At 41.8% G+C, this 19,315-nt stretch overlaps 1 protein-coding gene across 5 annotated transcripts in view; it reads left to right on the top strand.

Moving 5' to 3' along the window:
* Chd2 (chromodomain helicase DNA binding protein 2) overlaps nt 1-19,315 on the top strand; it is a 152,612-nt gene that overhangs the window by 104,956 nt on the left and 28,341 nt on the right. For 4 of the 5 annotated variants that reach the window (XR_002820119.1, XR_002820118.1, XR_002820120.1 and 1 more), the window contains 8 exons: nt 2,094-2,135; nt 3,550-3,689; nt 10,241-10,379; nt 10,503-10,653; nt 11,725-11,847; nt 13,544-13,672; nt 14,801-14,941; nt 17,009-17,143. Coding sequence is in view for 1 of the 5 variants with exons in the window: in XM_023710091.1 (XP_023565859.1) it covers nt 2,094-2,135; nt 3,550-3,689; nt 10,241-10,379; nt 10,503-10,653; nt 11,725-11,847; nt 13,544-13,672; nt 14,801-14,941; nt 17,009-17,143 (1,000 nt within the window). In the remaining 4 variants the exon portion in view is untranslated. Of the gene's footprint in view, nt 1-2,093; nt 2,136-3,549; nt 3,690-10,240; nt 10,380-10,502; nt 10,654-11,385; nt 11,499-11,724; nt 11,848-13,543; nt 13,673-14,800; nt 14,942-17,008; nt 17,144-19,315 lie in introns of those variants that run through there. The other variant, XR_002820121.1, reaches the window with a different exon arrangement.

Genomic DNA, 19,315 nt, shown 5'->3' with positions numbered 1-19,315 from the left:
TTGCACCTGAACCTAGAGTCTTTTTTTTTTTTTGGTGGAACCAAGGATTGAACTCAGGTAAGCACTTATTCTACTGAGCTATCTCTCTGGCCCAAAAGATACATGTTCAAGTTTTGTTTTTGGTGGTGTTGGGGATCAAATCCATGACCTTGTGCATGCATGACAAGAGCACCACGGGAACTTTGGACTCGTCCCATCGTGAGGCAGGCTACACAGGTTTTCTGACTTCTGCCATGAGAGAAAGATTTTCAGGGTGTGTCAGTGAGAGCTATAATAGTTCATTAATCAGAATTTTAAGTGTGTAGGGGGCCGGGGAGATGGCTCAGTGGAGTAAGGGCTTCCCTGGCAAGCACAAGGGCCTGAGTTCAATCCCTGGTTCTGCAAAAAAGAAAAAAAGAATTTTAAATGTGCCCTCTCATAGATAGATCACAGGCCCTTAAAAAGGAGGGGTACTTTGCAGCCTTCAGCTGGGCATATTTATGAGGTTTTGAGTGTCCCTAATACAGATTCTCAAGGATGTGTGTTTTGATGTCCCTGAGGTTTGGGCCATTTTAGCCCATTTCATGGGCAATGCAAACTGTTACATGTGTGTGAGGCGAACAGACCCCAATTTCTACGCTGATTGTCTTTAAGGCCCTTAAGAATTTTTTCTGGAAGGGGATAAAGAAGCTTGACTGATTTGTGTATCCTAAAGTTGCAGGGTTTTCTTAGAAAGTACATTTTTTTCTCTCTGTCTGTCTTTCTTTCTTTCTTTCTTTCTTTCTTTCTTTCTTTCTTTCTTTCTTTCTTTCTTTTTGGTCTCCTGTCTTTATTCAGTCACCTCAAGGCCAAGAGCTCTGTCACTGACCTAGATCCCTAGTCTCAGAATTATCTTAAAGTAAAAATGAAGCCATTTTATTTCAGACATAAAATATTTCAGTGTAGAATAAGAAGGGAGAAATGAAGAGCTGAGACGTAATCCTCGGGTTCACTTTCATATTTACCATTTTCCCAGCACATGTATGAATGTTTCTCCTTTAATATTGTTTCTTTGTTTGTACTATATTTAGTCCTGTTCTCTTCAGTTGTCACATCCCCTAATTTCCATTTCTTTCTTAGCATTGCTCCTGACATGGTTACCTAACCATGTTTTCTTAGTGCTTTGGCACACTACCACTGTGATGCTCTTGATGTGTTGTGGCACCTTGCTTTTAGTGAAAATTTCATTGGCTCACCTGCAAGGGTAAGGAGAGGGTAACAACACAGTTTGTAGATAGTGTGGTTTGAGGTGTGGAAAGATATGTTGGATTTTTGGTGGCGATAAGGTTGGGCAAGAGTCAGCTGGAGTTTTGAGGATAGTTGTGCCTAAGATTTTTGTGTGTGTGGTACCATGAATTGAACTTGGGACCTTACACTTGCCAGGCAAGTGCTTATGCTGCTGAACTATCTCCCCAGCCCACCTTTTTTTGGTCTGTCTTTCTTTTTTTATATTTTAGGGAAGGGTCTACAGAGTGTTCAGGGTTTCACTACTAGATCGGACTCCTAGTGATCCACCTGTTTACAGCCTCCCAAGAGTTGGGATTACAGGCACACGCCACCACACCCAGTCTGAAGTTTCAAGTCATATTTTTACTTTACTCTATTTTCAAAAGTATTTCAGAGATTTCTAGGAGTCTTACAGCTATATTATTGTCTAGAAAAAAAGGAAAATATTGCAACATGAATTAAAAGTAAAGTAAGGATACCACATAGGGCCGTGAATGATGTTAGGTTTTGTCACAGTAGAGTTATGGTGCTTGAATTATTAATCACATATTGGACTTTGTGAACATGTACCTTTGAAAAGGATGTGAGAGTTAAGCCACAGTTCTTTCTATTGTATGTCTGTTTCATGGTCACTCATTGAAAATAAACTTGATCTTCAATTTAAGAGCTTTTAGTATTCATTATTTTCATTCCCTAATGTCAGAGATGCTCACAACTTTAATGATTGTTGCCAGGGTTGTGCTAGTCTGTTTGTGACAGTTGGGTGACTCATATTTCAACACGGTGTATATTGACACTAATACAACCAAAGTCTCTGTTTTAATGTATTTTATTGATCATATTCTTAGGTTCATCAAGGCTTATAAGAAATTTGGTCTCCCTCTTGAGCGGTAAGTGCTGTAATAGTCTGTTATCCTTTTCACTTTTATTATGCCAAGTTCTTTTGGCAGTTTTTTTCACTTAATAGTAATGCTGTGAACTTTTTTTGGAAATATTCTTTTATAACCATTCTTGGGTGCATATCCCCCCGGAGGTTGCAGCAGCAACAGCCCACTCACAGGTTTCCCTTTGTGGGCGGGGGGGGGGGAAGCTAATGCATGCACAACTATGAAGTGTACAGTGTAGTTTTCAGGAGTGCTCAGTTGACTCCATTGGGAAGGAACATGTGTTGTTACTACTTGCACTTTAGTTCTTAAGAGTTAGTAATGTGGAAGGAGAAAGGTTATTTGTGATTTCAGAATCTTCTACTAGTTAGGAAGGCATCTTGAAAGTTAAAGAATTTGTATTATCTTGCCAGTAGTGACAAAGAGGTTAGCTGTTAGCATTATTCAACAAGTGTTCAGAAAAATGAATTTAGAATCTGGGCATGGGCATGCCCGTAACCCCAGCACTTGGGAAGCTGAGGCAGGAAAATTGTTAGGAGTTTGAGATCACATGGGGATACAGAGTGAGCTTAAGGCCAGCCTGAATTGGGTAGGGAGACTTGTCTCAAAAAGAACCTCTCCGGTTAAATTTTAAGACATGGCTGTATTTCACAGATAAGCATTTTGTATTTTACTTTGTAAAAAAAAAATCAGCAATACATCCTTTAAATAGTAGGATTTGTTTAAAGAAATTCTTAGGTTCCTGGTAAACTTCTGGAGCTGGTGAAAATTCTAAGCCTGTCTATTTTGTTTTGTTCTTCTGTGTGGCAAGGAAGTAGTGATGTATACGAACAACTCACTGTGAAGCCAAAAAGGGCATCTTCCCAGGTTGACCGCCCAGAAGTAAAGCAGTTCTCTCTGAGCCATGACTGTAAAAGCCAGCAGGATGTAGAAACCAGATATGATACCTTTCGGCAGCCTGATTTTTAGTCATTGTGTTCTTGGGCCCTGTGACTTGGAGAGCAGATGAGTACTTTGTAGAAATAACTGTACTATGTTCCTAAGAAGACTGTGATGAATGAAAGTTGATAGCTTTAAAAATCTGCCAACAGAAGCAGGTAGCCCATCAACAGGCTTGTCTCTCTGACTTTGGAAATTACTTGTGGAATATGCTAAGACACGGTTATTGAGAATGAGTGCATTGTCTCTTGGTGACTTAAGGATTTGGTTTAATTTTTTTTTTTTTTTTTTTTTTGATGCTAAAGATTGAACTTTGGTCATCACACATTGTCCAAGGATTTTTTCGGAGTCTGAATAACCTGGAATTTCATGTGATATTTTGGGGGGTTTTTTGGTACTGGAAAGTGAACTCAGGTGCTGTGCTGCCCTTGCGTGATTTTTAAAATGTGGCCACCATGTCTCCGTATTCATCATTCCTCAGGCTGGAGTGCATAGCCCGGGATGCTGAGCTGGTGGATAAGTCTGTGGCAGACCTGAAGCGCCTGGGTGAGCTGATTCACAATAGCTGTGTGTCTGCAATGCAGGAATATGAAGAACAGCTGAAGGAAAACGCCAGCGAGGGTAAGGCAGCAAATCTCCTTCCGTGATCCTTAAAGATCCGTTGCTGTGCAGTGGGTTTTCTGTTCTGAAGGGCTTTTAAAAACATATTTGTACTGTACCCCACAAACAGGTCCTGTACCCCACACGCAGGTACTGTACCCCGCACACAGCTCATGCTGTGAGTGTATGTCATGAGCCGCCTTTCTCTGAGTTCAGTGTTCTGAGGTGCCACAGACCAGCTACCCACAGATGAAGTGAATTTGTGGTAGATACAGAATGATGGAGAAAATCAATAGTTTCTTTTATATTGTTATAAAAGTGTAAATTGGTTGACTGAATTAAAGACCTCAGAGTCAATGCCAAGTGGAGGTCTCTTTTGGCTGCAAGTGAGGGATTGTGTAGAAGTCATTACTTGGGTATAGGTACAGTATTGTTAAATTGTGTCAAATTAAATAACTTAGAGAACTAATTGAAATGAAATATTGCATGAATATTATAAATGTTTTGTTACATTCAGATTTTCATGCTACTGGAATTGGTTGTACCTGGATTGGATATGTGGCATATTTCTCTCTTTGACATCAGAGATGTTTTTGCCTGTTCCTTAAAAGGAAGAGGTATAAGGGTGCTTGTAAGCAGAGAGCTCAGAAGTTACCATGTAGAAGAGAAGCTGCATTTTAGAAGCTGTGTTTTATGTGTGCCATTTTCTCCATCCTTTTGTTGCTGTTCACTGTGCCAGGTATGACTATCCTCTGGAGCCTCTGTTGGCACTCAGCCTTGGATGTAGCCAGCTTCCGGGAATGTTGGATTTGCTTTTCCTTAGTTATCAGATCTTGGACACATTTTACTCTCATGCTTATCTTTTTTTTTTTAATGGTTCTGGGCATCGAACTTGGGACCTTTTGCTTGCCAGGCAGGTGCTTATGCCACTGAGCTGTTTCCCAGTCCTCACACCTATCTCTTGTGCACAGTTAGAATAGTAAGTAAAGGGTTTGGATCATTGATTAATGTTATATAGTATCTGACTTGTAGTTCAGCTATCAAGAAATGAGTATTTATACTTTGAAATTTTATTTTTAAGGACATTTTTAAAATTAATAGAATTGAAAAATATTTCAGACATAGTAGCTTTTTAAAGATAAAATAAAAAACTTTTATTTGGTACAGGGTCACAGGATCTCACTACACAGCTTAGACTCGTATCGATCTCCCCAGCACTGGGATTATAGGCATGTACCACCACACTCAGTCTCGGTGGCTGGCTCAGTGTGCCCATGGGTGGAGCCTGGCATGGCATGTGGTGCCAGGGATTGAACCCCAGTCCCTTGCTAAGCAGATGCTTAGTTTGCTGAGCTATCTCGCTGGCCCTAAAAAACTTTAAAGCTTGCTTTTTGTAAAAGGAATTTAAATAGCTTGAATAGTTTAGATAGTAATATAAATATGAGATTTTATAGCACCCAGGAAATACCCCAAGCTAACCTAAAACTTAGTGTTTTTTCTTTGAAATTGGTTTGAATAAATAATATCTACATGGCTCAAAATTGAAAAACATGCATCCCTATGTTTCTCATCTTTTTTAAAATTTTTATTTATTTGTGTGTGTGCGTGTGTGTGTGTGTGTGTGTGTGTGGCCAGCTCAGCCCACCAGGGGGCGGGGCTGGCTGGCATGTGGTGCTGGGGGATTGAACTGCAGTCCCTGTGCTTTGCTAAGCTTGTTCTAAGTAGGTGCTTTAGACCATTGAGCCATCTCACCAGCCCTGTTTCTCATCTTTTTGAGAAATTTTAAAATGCACATGTTTTACAGAAAAATAGATACTGCCTTTTTTGGGGGAGGGTGTTTTTTTGAGACAAGAATCTCATTGTGTAGTTCCACTGGCCTTCAACTCACCATGTAGCCTAGGCTGACCTGGCCTCCAACTCATAGCAGGATTCATGTAGCAGCGTCCCGAACTGTAAGATTGTAGTGTGAGCCACCATGGCTGGCACCTTTCCACTTTAGTTGAATTGTTTTTTAGGGGACCTTTATTTTTTGTTTTTGGTGCTGAGGACCGAACCCAGGGCTTCCAGCTTACTAGGTAAGCATTCTACTGCTGAACCAAATCCCTAGCCCCACTTTTCCACTTTAAACACAAATTAGTGATAGCGTGGGGCACACACACGGTCTTGTCCTGTCCTGTCCTGTCCTGTCCTGTCCTGTCCTGTCCTGTCTTGTCCTGTCCTGTCCTGTCCTGTCCTGTCCCTTTCATTTTCAGTCTCTTGGTTTTATTTTTAAATTTTTTTATGTATTTAGTACAGGGTCTCACTACACAGATTGGACTCATAGTGATCCTTGTTTCCAGCCTCCCAAGTGCTGGGATCGTAGGTGTGCGCCAACACGCTCAGTCTCGCCATCTCAGCATGCCCCAGGGGTGGGGCTGGCACTGGTACCAGCTCGACAGGACAGGCTGGGGATCGAACCTGGTCCTTGCATCTGTCTCAGCAGGCGCTTTAATCTGCTGAGCTCTCTGGCTCTAATCTCATGGTTTTATTTATTATTTATTATTATTATTATTATTATTATTATTATTATTATTATTTGGCAGAACTGGGGATTGAACTCAGGCTTCTGCACTTGCCAGGCAAGTGTTTATTCTACTGAGCCATCTCCTTGCCCCGCCCCCCATGGTTTTAGATATGGTTTTAGATATAACTTCCTTATTATATCCTTTTCGCTGCACATGTTTTATTTTTTTTCTGTATGTTCACATTCTGGATCTGACTGCTTTCTCCTGACTTGAATCCAGGGCAACATTTTAATTTCTGTGGGAAGATTATTGATACTGTTTCTAAAAATATGAACATAGTTACGTATTTGTGTGTGTGTGTGTGTGTGTGTGTGTGTATCAATCTTGCTGTTGTTTTTCTAATTTTTTGTTACAGGATCTCACTGTGCAGCCCAGACTGAATCACAGTAGTGATCTTCCTGTCTCAGCCTCCTCAGCACTGAGATTACAGGCGTGCGCCACCATACCCAGTTTTGGGCCAGAACAGCACATGATATAGGGGATTGAACCCGGGTTCTTGTGCTTGCCAGGCAGATGCTTAGACCACCTAGTTAGCATCCCAGCCCATGGTCTTGCTATTGTTAGTAATGCTCCCAAATGGAAAGTTTGGTTTACTTGCTTATCTTTTTTTTTTTTTTTTTTTTTTTTTTAATTAGAATACGTTCCACTTAACATCTTGTCAAAATACTATATTTTAAAATTATTTGAAGTTCTTTTCTGTGTTGGTTAAATTACCAACTTAACTTTACAAAGTCCTGTTTTCATTTATCTTTAATTTTTAGGGAATATTCTTGTTATTTTGATGGGATTGTGAAACAGGGCTCACATGGAGCCTCTTGTTCTCTCACTTCCCAGCCTGTTCTTCCCTCCTCCTCTGGCCACCATTCCTAGTACTTATACGTTATTATTCCATTGCTTCTTTTTAAAAATTTAAGTATGTGGGTATATGTTTTTCCTCTTACAAGAGAGCGTGTAGCGGGGCTGGGGAGATAGCTTGGCGGTCTAAGTGCCTGCCTGGTGAGTGCAGGGACTGGGTTCGATCCCTGATACCCCATGCCATGCTGGCCCCAGAACTCTGGCCACTCTGTGCACTCTGTTGGCCCTGAAACCAGGCATGGTAGCACACACCTGTAATGCCAGTGCTGGGGAGGCTGAGACAGAAGGATCACTATAAGTCTGAGCTGTGTAGTGGGATCCTGTGCCAAATAAATAAGTACATATATAAAAGATTTTAAAAGAGAGAGAGAAAGCATGTAGCTAAGAGCTCTTCATGTCTTTAGGTAGAGATTGTCCCTTCTTTGACAGGTGCCCAGGGCTCTACCATATAGGCACATGGTAGTTCACTTTTTTGTTCTTTAGTAACGAATATGTGGGTTGTAGTCTTCTGCTATTGTAAATAAAGCCACAAAGAATAAATGTGGTCTAATAAGTATGCTCTTACAAGTTTAGAGGGTAGATTTCTAGAATTAGGATTACTGGATCCTGGAAGGAAAATACATACAATAATCAAAAAATATAAGGAATGTTTACTTTTTAAAAATTCATTACAGGGGCCGGGGAGATGGCTTGGTGGAATAAGTGCTTCCCTAGCAAGTGCAAGGGCCTGAGTTCAATCCCTGGTTCCACCAAAGTAAATAAATAAATAATAAATAAATTCATTACTGTAAAACACAAGTGGCCATCAGCCTGTCTCACTTCACACCCTTGTCCCATCATTCTGGGCACTTTGTGAAGTCGGTAGTTCTGGAAGTTCTCTTTCATGAATGTCTGTATTGAGATGTGATAAGAAATGTGGTGAATGTACTGCTGGCTGATGGAGAGGCAGCCTTATAAGAATGTCCACCTTATTAACTTTTTCTTTGCGGAACTGGGTATTGAACGTGGGCCTTTGCGTTTGCCAGGCAAGCGCTTATTCTACTGAGCCATCTCCCGGCCCCCATGAATGTCCACCTTACTGATGGATTTCATGCTGTGCAAATCCTGGCTCTTCCCCAAAGTCAAAACGACCATGAAATCTAAATATTTGGAATTGATTTGTTCACTTGAGGCAGCCATATGAGTGCAGCTGAAGATACTCCACAAGGGTGGGATAAGTGTGTGCAAATTGAGAGTATTTATTTTGTGGAGGATTAATGGCAGTGTGTCCTTTACTGTAAGAAATGTTCAGTTTTAAAGAATTGCTGTAGTTTTTGATTATACCTCATATGTACTTTGCTTTGACATTGCCAAATTCTTTATGTGTCAGGTTATTTACATGTCACCAGTAATGTTTGTTAGTATCTGTGTATGAGCCTCACAAATAGTACACATTATTAAGTGTTTGGGTTTTTGCTAGCCTGATAGGAATACATACCCTCTTATTTTTCATGTAATGAGCATGGTTATGCATTTTTTTTAAGGGACAACTATCTCCACATATTTTACCAGTTTTCTATTGAGAACAGTTTCATTTTTTTATCTTTCTTATCTATCTATCTATCTATCTATCTATCTATCTATCTATCTATCTATTTTTGTGGTACCGAGGATTGAACTCAGGACCTTGTGCTTGCCAGGCAAGTGCTTATTCTACTGAGCTATCTCCCCAGCCTGAGAATAGTTTTAAACAAATGGTATTATAGATTTCAACTTGGACTTTTTAGAGCGGTAGGATTTTAGTGTCACTTCTAGGGTCACTGTAATTTCAAGTATAGATTAAACTTTTCATGGCAGCCTTTTTTGTCTTAAACGTCTCATTGCCAACATAATACTTGACGCCCACAAATTAAAGGATGAGGGATTTATTTTGTTTTTATTTTGTAGTATTGGAAATCGAACTCGGGACCTTGATTTCAAGGCAGACACTGTGCTGCTGAGCTAAACCCCTGGCCCAAGGAAGAGGGATTTGTTTTGGCTTGTAGTCTGTAGAGGTTTTAGTCCGTAGTTGATTGGCTCAAGAATGGTATGACAGGGCATGGTAGAGAAGAACAGCTCATGGTGGAGTGGGTAGGAAGCAGAGACACGGGGGATCCAGGACGGGCCATGCAGCCCTCGCGTGGTCTTATCCTCAGACCTACCTCTTCTGTTGGGGTTCCTCCTTTTGACAGAAAGTCAGCTAGAAAGTCAGCTAGAGTTTCTGTGTAATTTGGCACCTTCCAAAGGCCCTGTCCATGACAGTGTGAGGCTGTAGGGAGACATCTAGATATGTTACAGTGTTTCTCATTTCATATGTGTTTGGTATTAACATGGTCTGGTACTTTTTTAGAAGTGAGCTTTCAAACATTAAGTGTAAATTGTCTTTAAAATACTTGGGCCAGCGAGGTAGCTCAGTGGACTAAGCCCCTGCTTCGGCAAGTGCAAGGACCAGGGTTCCATCCTCGGTACCACAGGCCCCGCCGCCAGGCGTGGTGGCGCTTTCCTGTAATCCCAGTGCTGGCGAGGCTGAAAACAGGAGGTTTGCTATGAGTGTGAGCTGTGTAGTGAGACCCTGTACCAAATACATATTAAAAAATAAAAATGAAATACTTGAGTTTTTAAAAAACTCAACAGTGGGATTGGTAGGAAAACAAAATGGAGTAAGTTTCAGCATTAAGTTGATGCCTTCAGCATCTTTTTATTTATTAATTTTATGACAGGTAGATTAAAATATAATTCAACATTGATGTATTAAAGAAAACAAGTGTGAAAGAATGGATTTTATTTTATTTAGTACAGGGTCTATAGGGTTTCCTTATGTAGATCGGACTCGGAGTGATTCTCCTGTTTTTCAGCCTTCCAAGTGCTGGGATTACAGGCATGTGCCACCATGCCCAGTCTCCATTGCCACCTCAGCGCGGCACAGCATGCCGGGAATTGAACCCTGGCCGTTGTGCTCTGCCTAAGCAGGAAGAATGGAATTGTTTAAAGTTGTATTTTGCAAATGTTAATTTAAGGAAATTTTTTGTCTCAAGGATTATCTTCAACAGTCAAAACTCACGGTTTGGTGATAACATCTTTTCTGTGAAGTTTCAACAAGTTTTCATACAATAAATACAAATTTTTTTTCTTTAGGGAAAGGTCCTGGAAAAAGGAGAGGCCCAACAATCAAGATATCTGGAGTTCAGGTTAATGTTAAATCCATTATCCAACATGAAGAAGAGTTTGAGATGCTTCATAAATCTATCCCTGTGGACCCTGAAGAAAAAAAAAAGTGAGTGTATAGGTGCAGGGATGACGCAGGGTGGAGGTTATAGTTGCGTGTCATCGCTGTCTCTTCTTACAACATTAAAAGGCCCCTTGGTAATACTTTCTTGTCTTGAAACCTCCTTTACAGATACTGCCTAACCTGTCGGGTCAAAGCGGCACACTTTGATGTAGAGTGGGGTGTGGAGGAAGACTCTCGCCTGCTGCTGGGCATTTATGAGCATGGCTATGGAAACTGGGAGTTAATTAAGACAGACCCAGAGCTGAACCTGACTGACAAAGTAAGCAGCTCAGCCAGAGAGTTCTAGAAGATATACTGTTTTTATATTATTATTTATTTTTAACTCTTTCAAGAAGTGGGGGATCAGATTAGATATTATTATAATAGTAAATTCCTGGGAAGTGTTACCATCTTAGTGGACTGCAACACTTTTGTGGACAGTAAAGGGAATGACAGTAGCCAGGTGACATTTTGAGGTACTTCTAGGAAAAATCTTAATATTCTCATACTTCCTTTAGGTTAGATCTCATTACAACAAATACCAGGGTAAATTTATTTCTGGGCCTTAGTTTTTTGGCTGTTAGTTTAAAGTGTGTTTGAAACAGCTGCATTTCAGTTTTACACACAAAGAATGAGCATCACCTTGGTATTTTTGTAGTGGAATTACATTGTGCTTCTCCCAAAAAATTGAGCCTCCCACCCTATTTGTTGCAAGTAACAAGGCCGTGGTTAAAGCTTTAGGGAAAGCCGACTGACTCAAATTTAGTTGGATTCACTCCATGCTGTGCTCCTAGCAGGGCTCTCCCTGGCACGGCAGGCAGAGTGTGCTCATCCCATCTGGGTTGCAGGAGGGTGATAGCACCCTGCTGTGAGCTCTGAGCCCAAATCCAGTCTGGCCTGAGCAGTGTAGCTATGGTAGCAGGGAAATGCATCATGTCCTGGCGTAGCAGCTCAGTGCTCTCCGGCAATGCTCTAAGAAGCATTTTCAATCTAAAACGAAGCTTTAACCTAGCTCCAGGGATTCCCTGCTCCTGGAAGGAGGAAATCCACGCCGGCTGGGATGCTCTAGCAGATGAAGCCACAAGCCCCTCCTACCTGAGTTGTTCTACCCTGTTAACAGCACAGGTAGGAGCCAGTGGGAGAGCTGGATTTCTCCATCCCATTTTGTAAAATGAGAACGGCTCATGAGGGATTTTCAGTGACTGGGAAGCCATGGACATGAGAATAGGATCTGAGGCTTTATCTGTGTTTTGGGTGGTTGGGGAGGGAAAGGACTGTACTGAGCTCTTTGTTCTGCTCCACTAACCGGATGTGGGTGTTGCCGGGTGCTTCTCTCCTTTTCCTGTCGAAGATTCTGCCTGTGGAGACAGATAAAAAGCCCCAGGGGAAGCAGCTACAGAACCGAGCTGACTACTTGTTGAAGCTGCTCAGGAAGGGCCTGGAGAAGAAGGGGGCTGTGGCAGGCGGGGAGGAGGTGAGTTGCTGTATCTGGAGTTCTTCCTGGGCACAGCTCCACCCCTGCAGAGGTGGGGCGGAAGCGACGTCCTCTGTGGGCACTGCACACGGTGCTGCCCTACCGTGATTGGATACTCTGGAGGCTTAGGAGGCCCTGTAGCAGTGGCTTAGCTGGTAAGAGTAGAAGTACTCATTGAATAGTTAATCTTAGCACCTTGGCGACTTTCTTCCAAACCCCATTTTCTTCAAATATTGCTTCAAAATAATCTTCATCTCTCACTATTACCATTGGCCCAGATATACTGATACTTTTTCTGGCCTCCTCAGTTTGGGAACATGATTCCTTCCAGCTACTGCATTAGATACCAAAGGATTTGCCAGTTTGTTATGTTTATTTTATTTTATGTTATTTTGGGCAGAACCAGGGATTGAACTTAGGGCCTTGTGCTTGCCAGGCAAGCACTTATTCTACTGAGCTATCTCCCTGGCTACGTTGTCTCCTTTTATTTTTCCTATTTACTATTTCAGTTCAGGGCCAGAAAGATGAGTGTCACAGTTAGGAGACACTGCCCTGGCGTGTGGTTGGGCCCAAAGTGCTGTCAGGCTCTGTGTCATTTGTATTAGTCGCCTTGCATGGTAAGTCAAAGCAGTTTTCTTTTAAAAGGTCAGCACAATCACAGTCCTTGTTGTTTTTCAAGTAATAATGTCATAAGGATTTAGTATCATTCTCCAGAGAATGTAGTGAATGGGCTCTACATGTTAGGCTCTAGAAAGATAGACTGGATCATTTTATACTTATTTTAGATTACATTATATTATTATTTATTTATTTTTCTGTATTTAGGACAGGGTCTACATGGTCTTACTATGTTGCTCGGACTCTGAGCGATTCTCCTGTTTTTCAGCCTCCCAAGCGCTGGGGTTACAGCTGTGTGCCACCATGCTCAGGCTCCGTTGCCGTCTCAGCGCGGCACAGCACGCCGGGGATCGAACCCCAGCCGCTGCGCTCTGCCTAAGCAGGCGCTTTAGTCCGCTGCACTATTAGGCTGGCCCTTAGATTACATTATTATATTCAATTAAGCAATATTTAGATCTTTTCATTTATGTATGTATGTGTGTATGTATGTATGTATGTATGTTTCTTTTTTGAGACAGGGTCTCACTATGTAGTTTAGACTGGCCCTGAACTCATGCACCACGTAGCCCAAGCTGGTGTCAAACTCATGGCAGTACTTACTTCTGCCTCAGCCTCTCAAAGGCTGAGATTACAGGTGTGAGCCACCATGCCTGGTTTTTTCTTATTTTAGGATGTAGCATGTTTGTAGGTTTTACAGTTTGCCATCGTTAATGTTGTTTTTAATTGTATGTTTGTACATAGTGTTTTTTTTCTCCTGTTTTTGAATTTTAGCTTTAGGATGAGGTGGAGCTTAGGCTTTAGCGTGCATTTTAACTTCATTCATGCTACAACACAGTTAGGAAGTTCAGGGAATGCAAGTGTTTTCATGTGATTTAGATACAGATAGGCCCTCCGGGTGGTCTGCTGCATGGCGGCGCCCCGCCCCACCCGCTGCCAGTTAGATTTGGCTGTATTCTTAATTTCCCTGAATTTCTTGGTTTGAATTATATGGGGGCTAATCCTTGAGAGGGTCAAAGTAGTAAGTGGATGTTTGCTTTTGAAAAAGATCTGTATCTGTATTTTATCTTTTTTTTTCCAGGCCAAATTAAAGAAAAGGAAGCCTCGAGTAAAGAAGGAAAACAAAGCACCCAGGCTGAAAGATGAGCATGGAGTTGAGTTTTCATCTCCTAGGCACTCAGACAATCCATCCGAAGAGGGAGAAGTAAAGGTACAAGGCTGGGCCTCGTTTGAGGGTATTGCTGTTCTCTTTGTACCCTTTATTTGGCCCCCTGGTATAAAACCCCTTGATGTGTTCACATATACTGTGTTCATGTAAGTCCGCCATTTCAAATTCATACGTAGTGTCAGTAAGTACTGGAAACCATGAAAGTGTCTTAGTGATAAATGGCTGTTGACAGTTAGCTTCAATTTTGAGAATGAGGCAGTGGTAGGCGAATAGTGGTTAGCCAGAGAGCTCATGTCTAATAGAACAGGCAGCTACTAAACAGTTGATTAGGTCCAAATAAACGTTCTCTGTAGGTCAGGTTTGGCCCAAGGTCCACCAGGGTTTTTTGTTTCTGTTTTGAGACAGGGTTTTGCTATGTAGTTTACGCCGGTCTTGGGCTCCCTATGTAGCCCAGGCTGGCCTTGAAATTGTTTTATTCCTGCCTCAGACTCCCAAGTGCTGGGGCTACAGGTATGTGTCAGCACCCCTGGCTTCTACCAGTTTTTGACCTCAGGTCTGAGTTAAGCAAAAAGTAAGTTGGTGCCATTGAGTGTGTTATTTCAGTGAGATGCAACTTTATGGGATTTTGTTTTGTTGCTGTTAAAGTATAGCTGTACTTTGACATTGGTTTCAGGACGGTCAGTGTGGGAGGCTACAGGAACTAGCATGGATTTGAGTCTGTATATCTGAACTCAAATACTAGCGGCCTCATCATTCTAGATGACTGTGTGTAGAAATTCAGTCTGCTCAGCCTTGGTCTTTGTCTGTCTGTAAAGTGGGAATGGTAATGTCTTTTGGGTGGGGTGCTGTGCTGGGGCTCAAACGCAGGGCCTTGCACATGCTAGGCAAGTGCTGTGCCACTGAACTTTGCCTGCCCCTAGCTCCATAATAGCTGTCTTAAAGCGCTGCTGTGAGAACTGACAGGAGAGATGTAAATAAAGAACATCCACCTGAGCAGGCTTGATTGGTTCATGCCAGAGAGATGCAAATTGTGCAGGTGGTGCTGTAAGGTCCTGTGTTTGATTATAAGCTTCTAGATGCAGAATGAGCCGTTGGGGATAGTGCTACTTCTACAAAGTAAATAAGTAAATAGGTTTATAGCAAAAATTCACAGCTCTATTTGTTTCCTAGGATGATGGCTTAGAAAAAAGCCCAGTGAAGAAAAAACAGAAGAAAAAAGAGAACAAAGAGAACAAAGAGAAACAAACGAGTTCTAGGAAAGACAAAGAAGGGGACAAAGAAAGGAAGAAGTCCAAAGATAAGAAGGAGAAGGTATTGATGCTATTCTACTTTAAGAGATACCCAGGGGCTAGGAGTTCCTGTTGAGATTTAGACATAAAGTGGAGTTTGAATGCCTTGGTATAATTGTTCTGTGACTATACCCAAGAAAGAAGGATGGAGCTTTGGAGGGCTGCCTGCACCCTTCCTTACAGAGAGAAGAGAGGAATTTTTAAATTTTGTGGTATTTTTCACTGTGGAACTCATTAATTGATCTTCTACTACATGTGGGGGAGAGCTGTGGTTTTCAGTGTGAGATAGGACAGGTATGTGAATGTGCATACAGCTCTGAGAAATGTGTTGTTAGATTAATGTTAGAGGAGAAGGGTCTACAAATGAATGTGATTATTTAAAGGGCTTAGGATTCCAAGCCAACACTGCTAAGAATTACTGGAATAGACATAGATGAAAAGCCTTGGTGTTGTATAGTCTTTATGTTGGGAATCTTAGGAAATTCATTCCAACAACAGAATTCCTATAGGGTTACATGTTTGCTTGCTGGCATCTAAAAACAAATTTTGCAATTAACCTTAGCCTTTGCTCAGACAAACAAACATGTTGTATAATTCTCCCATCCAATAATAACTCTTGATTGCTTAATTGCCTTGGAACATTACTCTGAATGAGTTTAGGTACAAATAAAAAATTAAGATCAGACCATTTGGCTAGCCTTTTTTTCCTACTTAGCAGTTTATTATAAAAACTTTCTAAGTGAGTATTTAAAAATAATTTTAATCTTTCGGTGTAATATAACACAAGCAACATAAGTCTCCTGTATTGAGATTGCTTTCCAGTTTTTTTCTGTTTTTCTTTTTAATGTATTTGGTACAGCATCTCACTATGCAGATTGGCCTCAGGGTGATCCTCCGTTTTCAGCCTCCCAGTGCTGGGAATACAGGCATGCACCACCACGCCTGGACTCATGGTCTGCTCAGCGTGCCCGGGGGCAAGGCCTCCGCAGCCTGTGGTGCCAGGGATCAAATCCCAACCCCTGCACTTGCCTAAGAAGGCCCTTAATCCACTGAGCTATCTTGCTGGCTCCTGCTTTACAGTTTTTATTGTTATAAACCATAACTTTGCATTTATGATCCTATGAGAACACGTTTTTGCCAGACATATTGGCAGTCTAGAAGGGTAAAGCAGGAAGGTCCCAAGTTCACCCAGTCTGAGCAACTTAGGGACTCAGTGAGATACTGTCTCAACATAAAAAACACAAGCTGGGGATGTAGCTCAGTGCTGAGGCCCTAGGTTCAATCCCTAGTGCTTGCTTTGCACCTCACCTCGCCCTACCAAAATTCTTTTTTAGAATTAAAATATTTTAACAATAAATGCGCAAGAATAGTTTAACAAATATTTATTATTTACTGCTCCAGTATTAGAACCGTTTGCACTTTTCTGTTTGCTTCAGCTTGCTTTTTTGCTGCTTAACGTATATTGTATTTCATGAGCACATCGCTAACTCTGCTAAAGCTCTTTTCATTGCTGCTCTTCCCTGATGGCGTTACTGCCTCTCTTCCCATCTCCATCTGAAGATGGTGTGACACCTTCCTGTCTCTGGTTCATGATTGTAAATTCATAACCACCAAGTACTATATGCTTTATATGGTTTCAGATGTTCTTACATGCAGTCATTGTGTCATCTGCATCCTTTTCTTCTATGTAGTTTTAAAGTTTATCAATGTAAATTTCATTTATAATAATTACGTTAATACTACAAATTCCTAGATTAAGTGTAAGCTATCAATGAAAACAGCTAAATTGTGCACTGGAAACTCTGCACGTTTACCACTTAACTTCTGGGCGACATTTTCTGCCTTCTCTAGAAGAAAGAATAGAACCCTAAAGTAGTGTTGATGAAACTGAAATTACAGTTAGGTATATTTAGAGGCAGGAGTGGGAATAACGCATGAGTGAGCAGTTAACCTGGAGGCCTTTGCAGACTGAAGCTTTCGTGCTCGCCCTCTGTAGCCTCGTGACGTAGATGAGGAGTAGAGGTTGCAAGGCAGGGCCATGTAAGGGACAATGACTCCTTTAACTCTTTCTTTTTTTTTTTTTTTAAAGCCTAAAGGTGGTGATGCCAAATCATCAAATAAATCAAAGCGATCTCAGGGTCCTGTCCATATTACAGCAGGAAGTGAGCCTGTGCCCATTGGAGAGGATGAGGATGATGACCTCGACCAGGAGACCTTCAGCATCGTGAGTCTGAAAATTGGTTCCAGTTGGGAAGTGTGTTGGGAGCTCTGAGACGTTTTGCAATCAGTATTCAGTGAGCTGGTTTCTGGGTCAGCCTCCAGAGTTACCATGCTGAACAGAGGAAGACTCTGGCTTGCCATCTGAGCAGGGCTGGTAGCTAACTGTGTAAATGCCTGTGAAGAGGCTGTGGGGAAGGAGGTCTTGGGAGAAGTGGGGTGACCTAGTTGTAGGTGTCAGCAAGGCATACGGGAGTTATAGGAAAAGAGGGCAGGAAGGATAAGCTAAAGCTGGGCAGCAGCGTGTACAAGGGCTGTGTGGCAGGAGCACATACGGTACATTTGCGGTGACATAAGACTTCTACAGCGAGAGTGGCAAGAACTCTAGCTCTTGACACAGCGTCCTGGCTGTGTGTGTGAGAGCAGTGGTGAACATGTGCCAGTGCTGAGAGCTGAGACGTGCTTGCGAAATGTGGCTCTTATTTCCTTGCCAGTTCTGGAAGATGAGGGGAGAGGGCGCAGAGTCCAGGCCCTGGCTGGGCTAGTAGAAGACCCCGCAGCATGTCTTCAGGACCCCTTTGCCCTTTCCTGGAGCTGTGTGCATGGTTTTCATTGTGCTGGCATCCTGTTCCTCCTTTCCTTCCCCCTGTGTTCTCTCCAGCCCGAACTTCCTAAGATCTCAGTTCACTGGGCAGTGCTTTCAGGCTAAAGGCGTGTCTTCTTCTGAAATGGAAAGTGCTTATGCCTGTGGCACCAAACGCTTAAAGTTGGCCCTGTCCTGTGAGTTAGTCTTCTCTCTCTCCCAGCTTCCTCCTCTGTATTTTCTAAAACCTACATGCTGTGTATTTTCTTTCTTTGTGATTATCTCAGTTTTTGCAATTCTCTTTTCTGCCTAAGAGTTTTCTGAGGGCAAGTATTATGCTTTGTAGGTAGTTCATTTAGATGCTAGATGTCCATCTACCAGTAAGTGAATTGAGTAAGTGAATGAATTAGATTGCATGGCCAGCTGTCGGATCTGTTTCCCAGTTCCTCCTTAGCTCGTTGTTTATAGAAGAAAATAATACCTGATGTTTCTATGCCAGCATTTAAAAAATGTGTATCTATAAGCCAGGCACATCAGGATGCACACGTAGTCCCAGCTACTCAGGAAGCTACTGTAGGAGAATTGTGCTTGATACTTGAGCTCAGAAATTTGACAACCAGGGGCCGGGGAGATGGCTCAATGGAATAAGTGCTTTCCTGGCAAGCGCAAGGGCCTGAGTTCAATCCCCGGTTCTGCCAAGGAAGGAAGGGAGGGAGGGAAGGGAGGGAAGGGAAGGGAAGGGAGGAAGGAAAGAAATTTGAAGAACTTGTCTCAGTCAATCAATATAGGTTCATTAAACTTGTTTGTTTCTTTCAAAAACATAAATGTAAATAAACTTCAGGAATATAATAGGTGTTGGTATAGATATTGTGAAACTTTGGCACATCTGAAATTTTTATTACTTGGTATAAAGTTGAAACCTCTGGTATTTCTGATTCTAAGCCCATGTTTTTTCTTTCTTACCTCCCAGAAGTAACCATGATTCTAAATTGGGTCATTATGCTTGTATGTCACTTTAGAATTTTACTACATACCTCTGTTCAGCTGGTTATAGCTCACATAACCCTCCCAGGTGGTTTGTGTGCTTTAGGTGTACTCAGCAGTCAGGGAGGTGTCTGGGAGTCTGAGTCTTTAATCACTGTGCCGCACAGCCTCCCGTGCCTCCATAAACAACAGATAGTGCTGATTCTTACGTTTTAAAACCATGTATAAACAGTATACTGCTTGTAACCTGTAACTTGCTTCCTGCCCTATGCACGTTTTGAAGGTTAGCAAATTTATAATACTGACACCTGTGACTTAAATATTTTGTTACTCTATTTAATTGATCCTTATTTCTCTAGATGGACTTTGGAATTTTCTCAGTAATTATGAGCACAAATAGGCTGTAGTTTGCTTATTGCTGGTATTTTCTTGTGCACATTTGTATGCCGGCTCTGGAGGCTTCTGTACAAATGCCAGGCCAGCTGTACGGTACGCACACCTACCATTTTTTTTTCATAATTTTATTGATAAACAAATAGCAGTGAGACAGTTTCAAATCAAATCGCTAGGACAGTTTCAATAACTAACACACTGCATACATTCTTCTTAGTG

This window comes from Octodon degus, unplaced genomic scaffold, assembly GCF_000260255.1.
Source record: "Octodon degus isolate 3935 unplaced genomic scaffold, OctDeg1.0 scaffold00002, whole genome shotgun sequence".
Classification (NCBI taxonomy): domain Eukaryota; kingdom Metazoa; phylum Chordata; class Mammalia; order Rodentia; family Octodontidae; genus Octodon; species Octodon degus.
The sequence above is the reverse complement of the archived record's forward strand: the minus strand, read 5'-3'. Positions and strand labels throughout refer to the sequence as shown.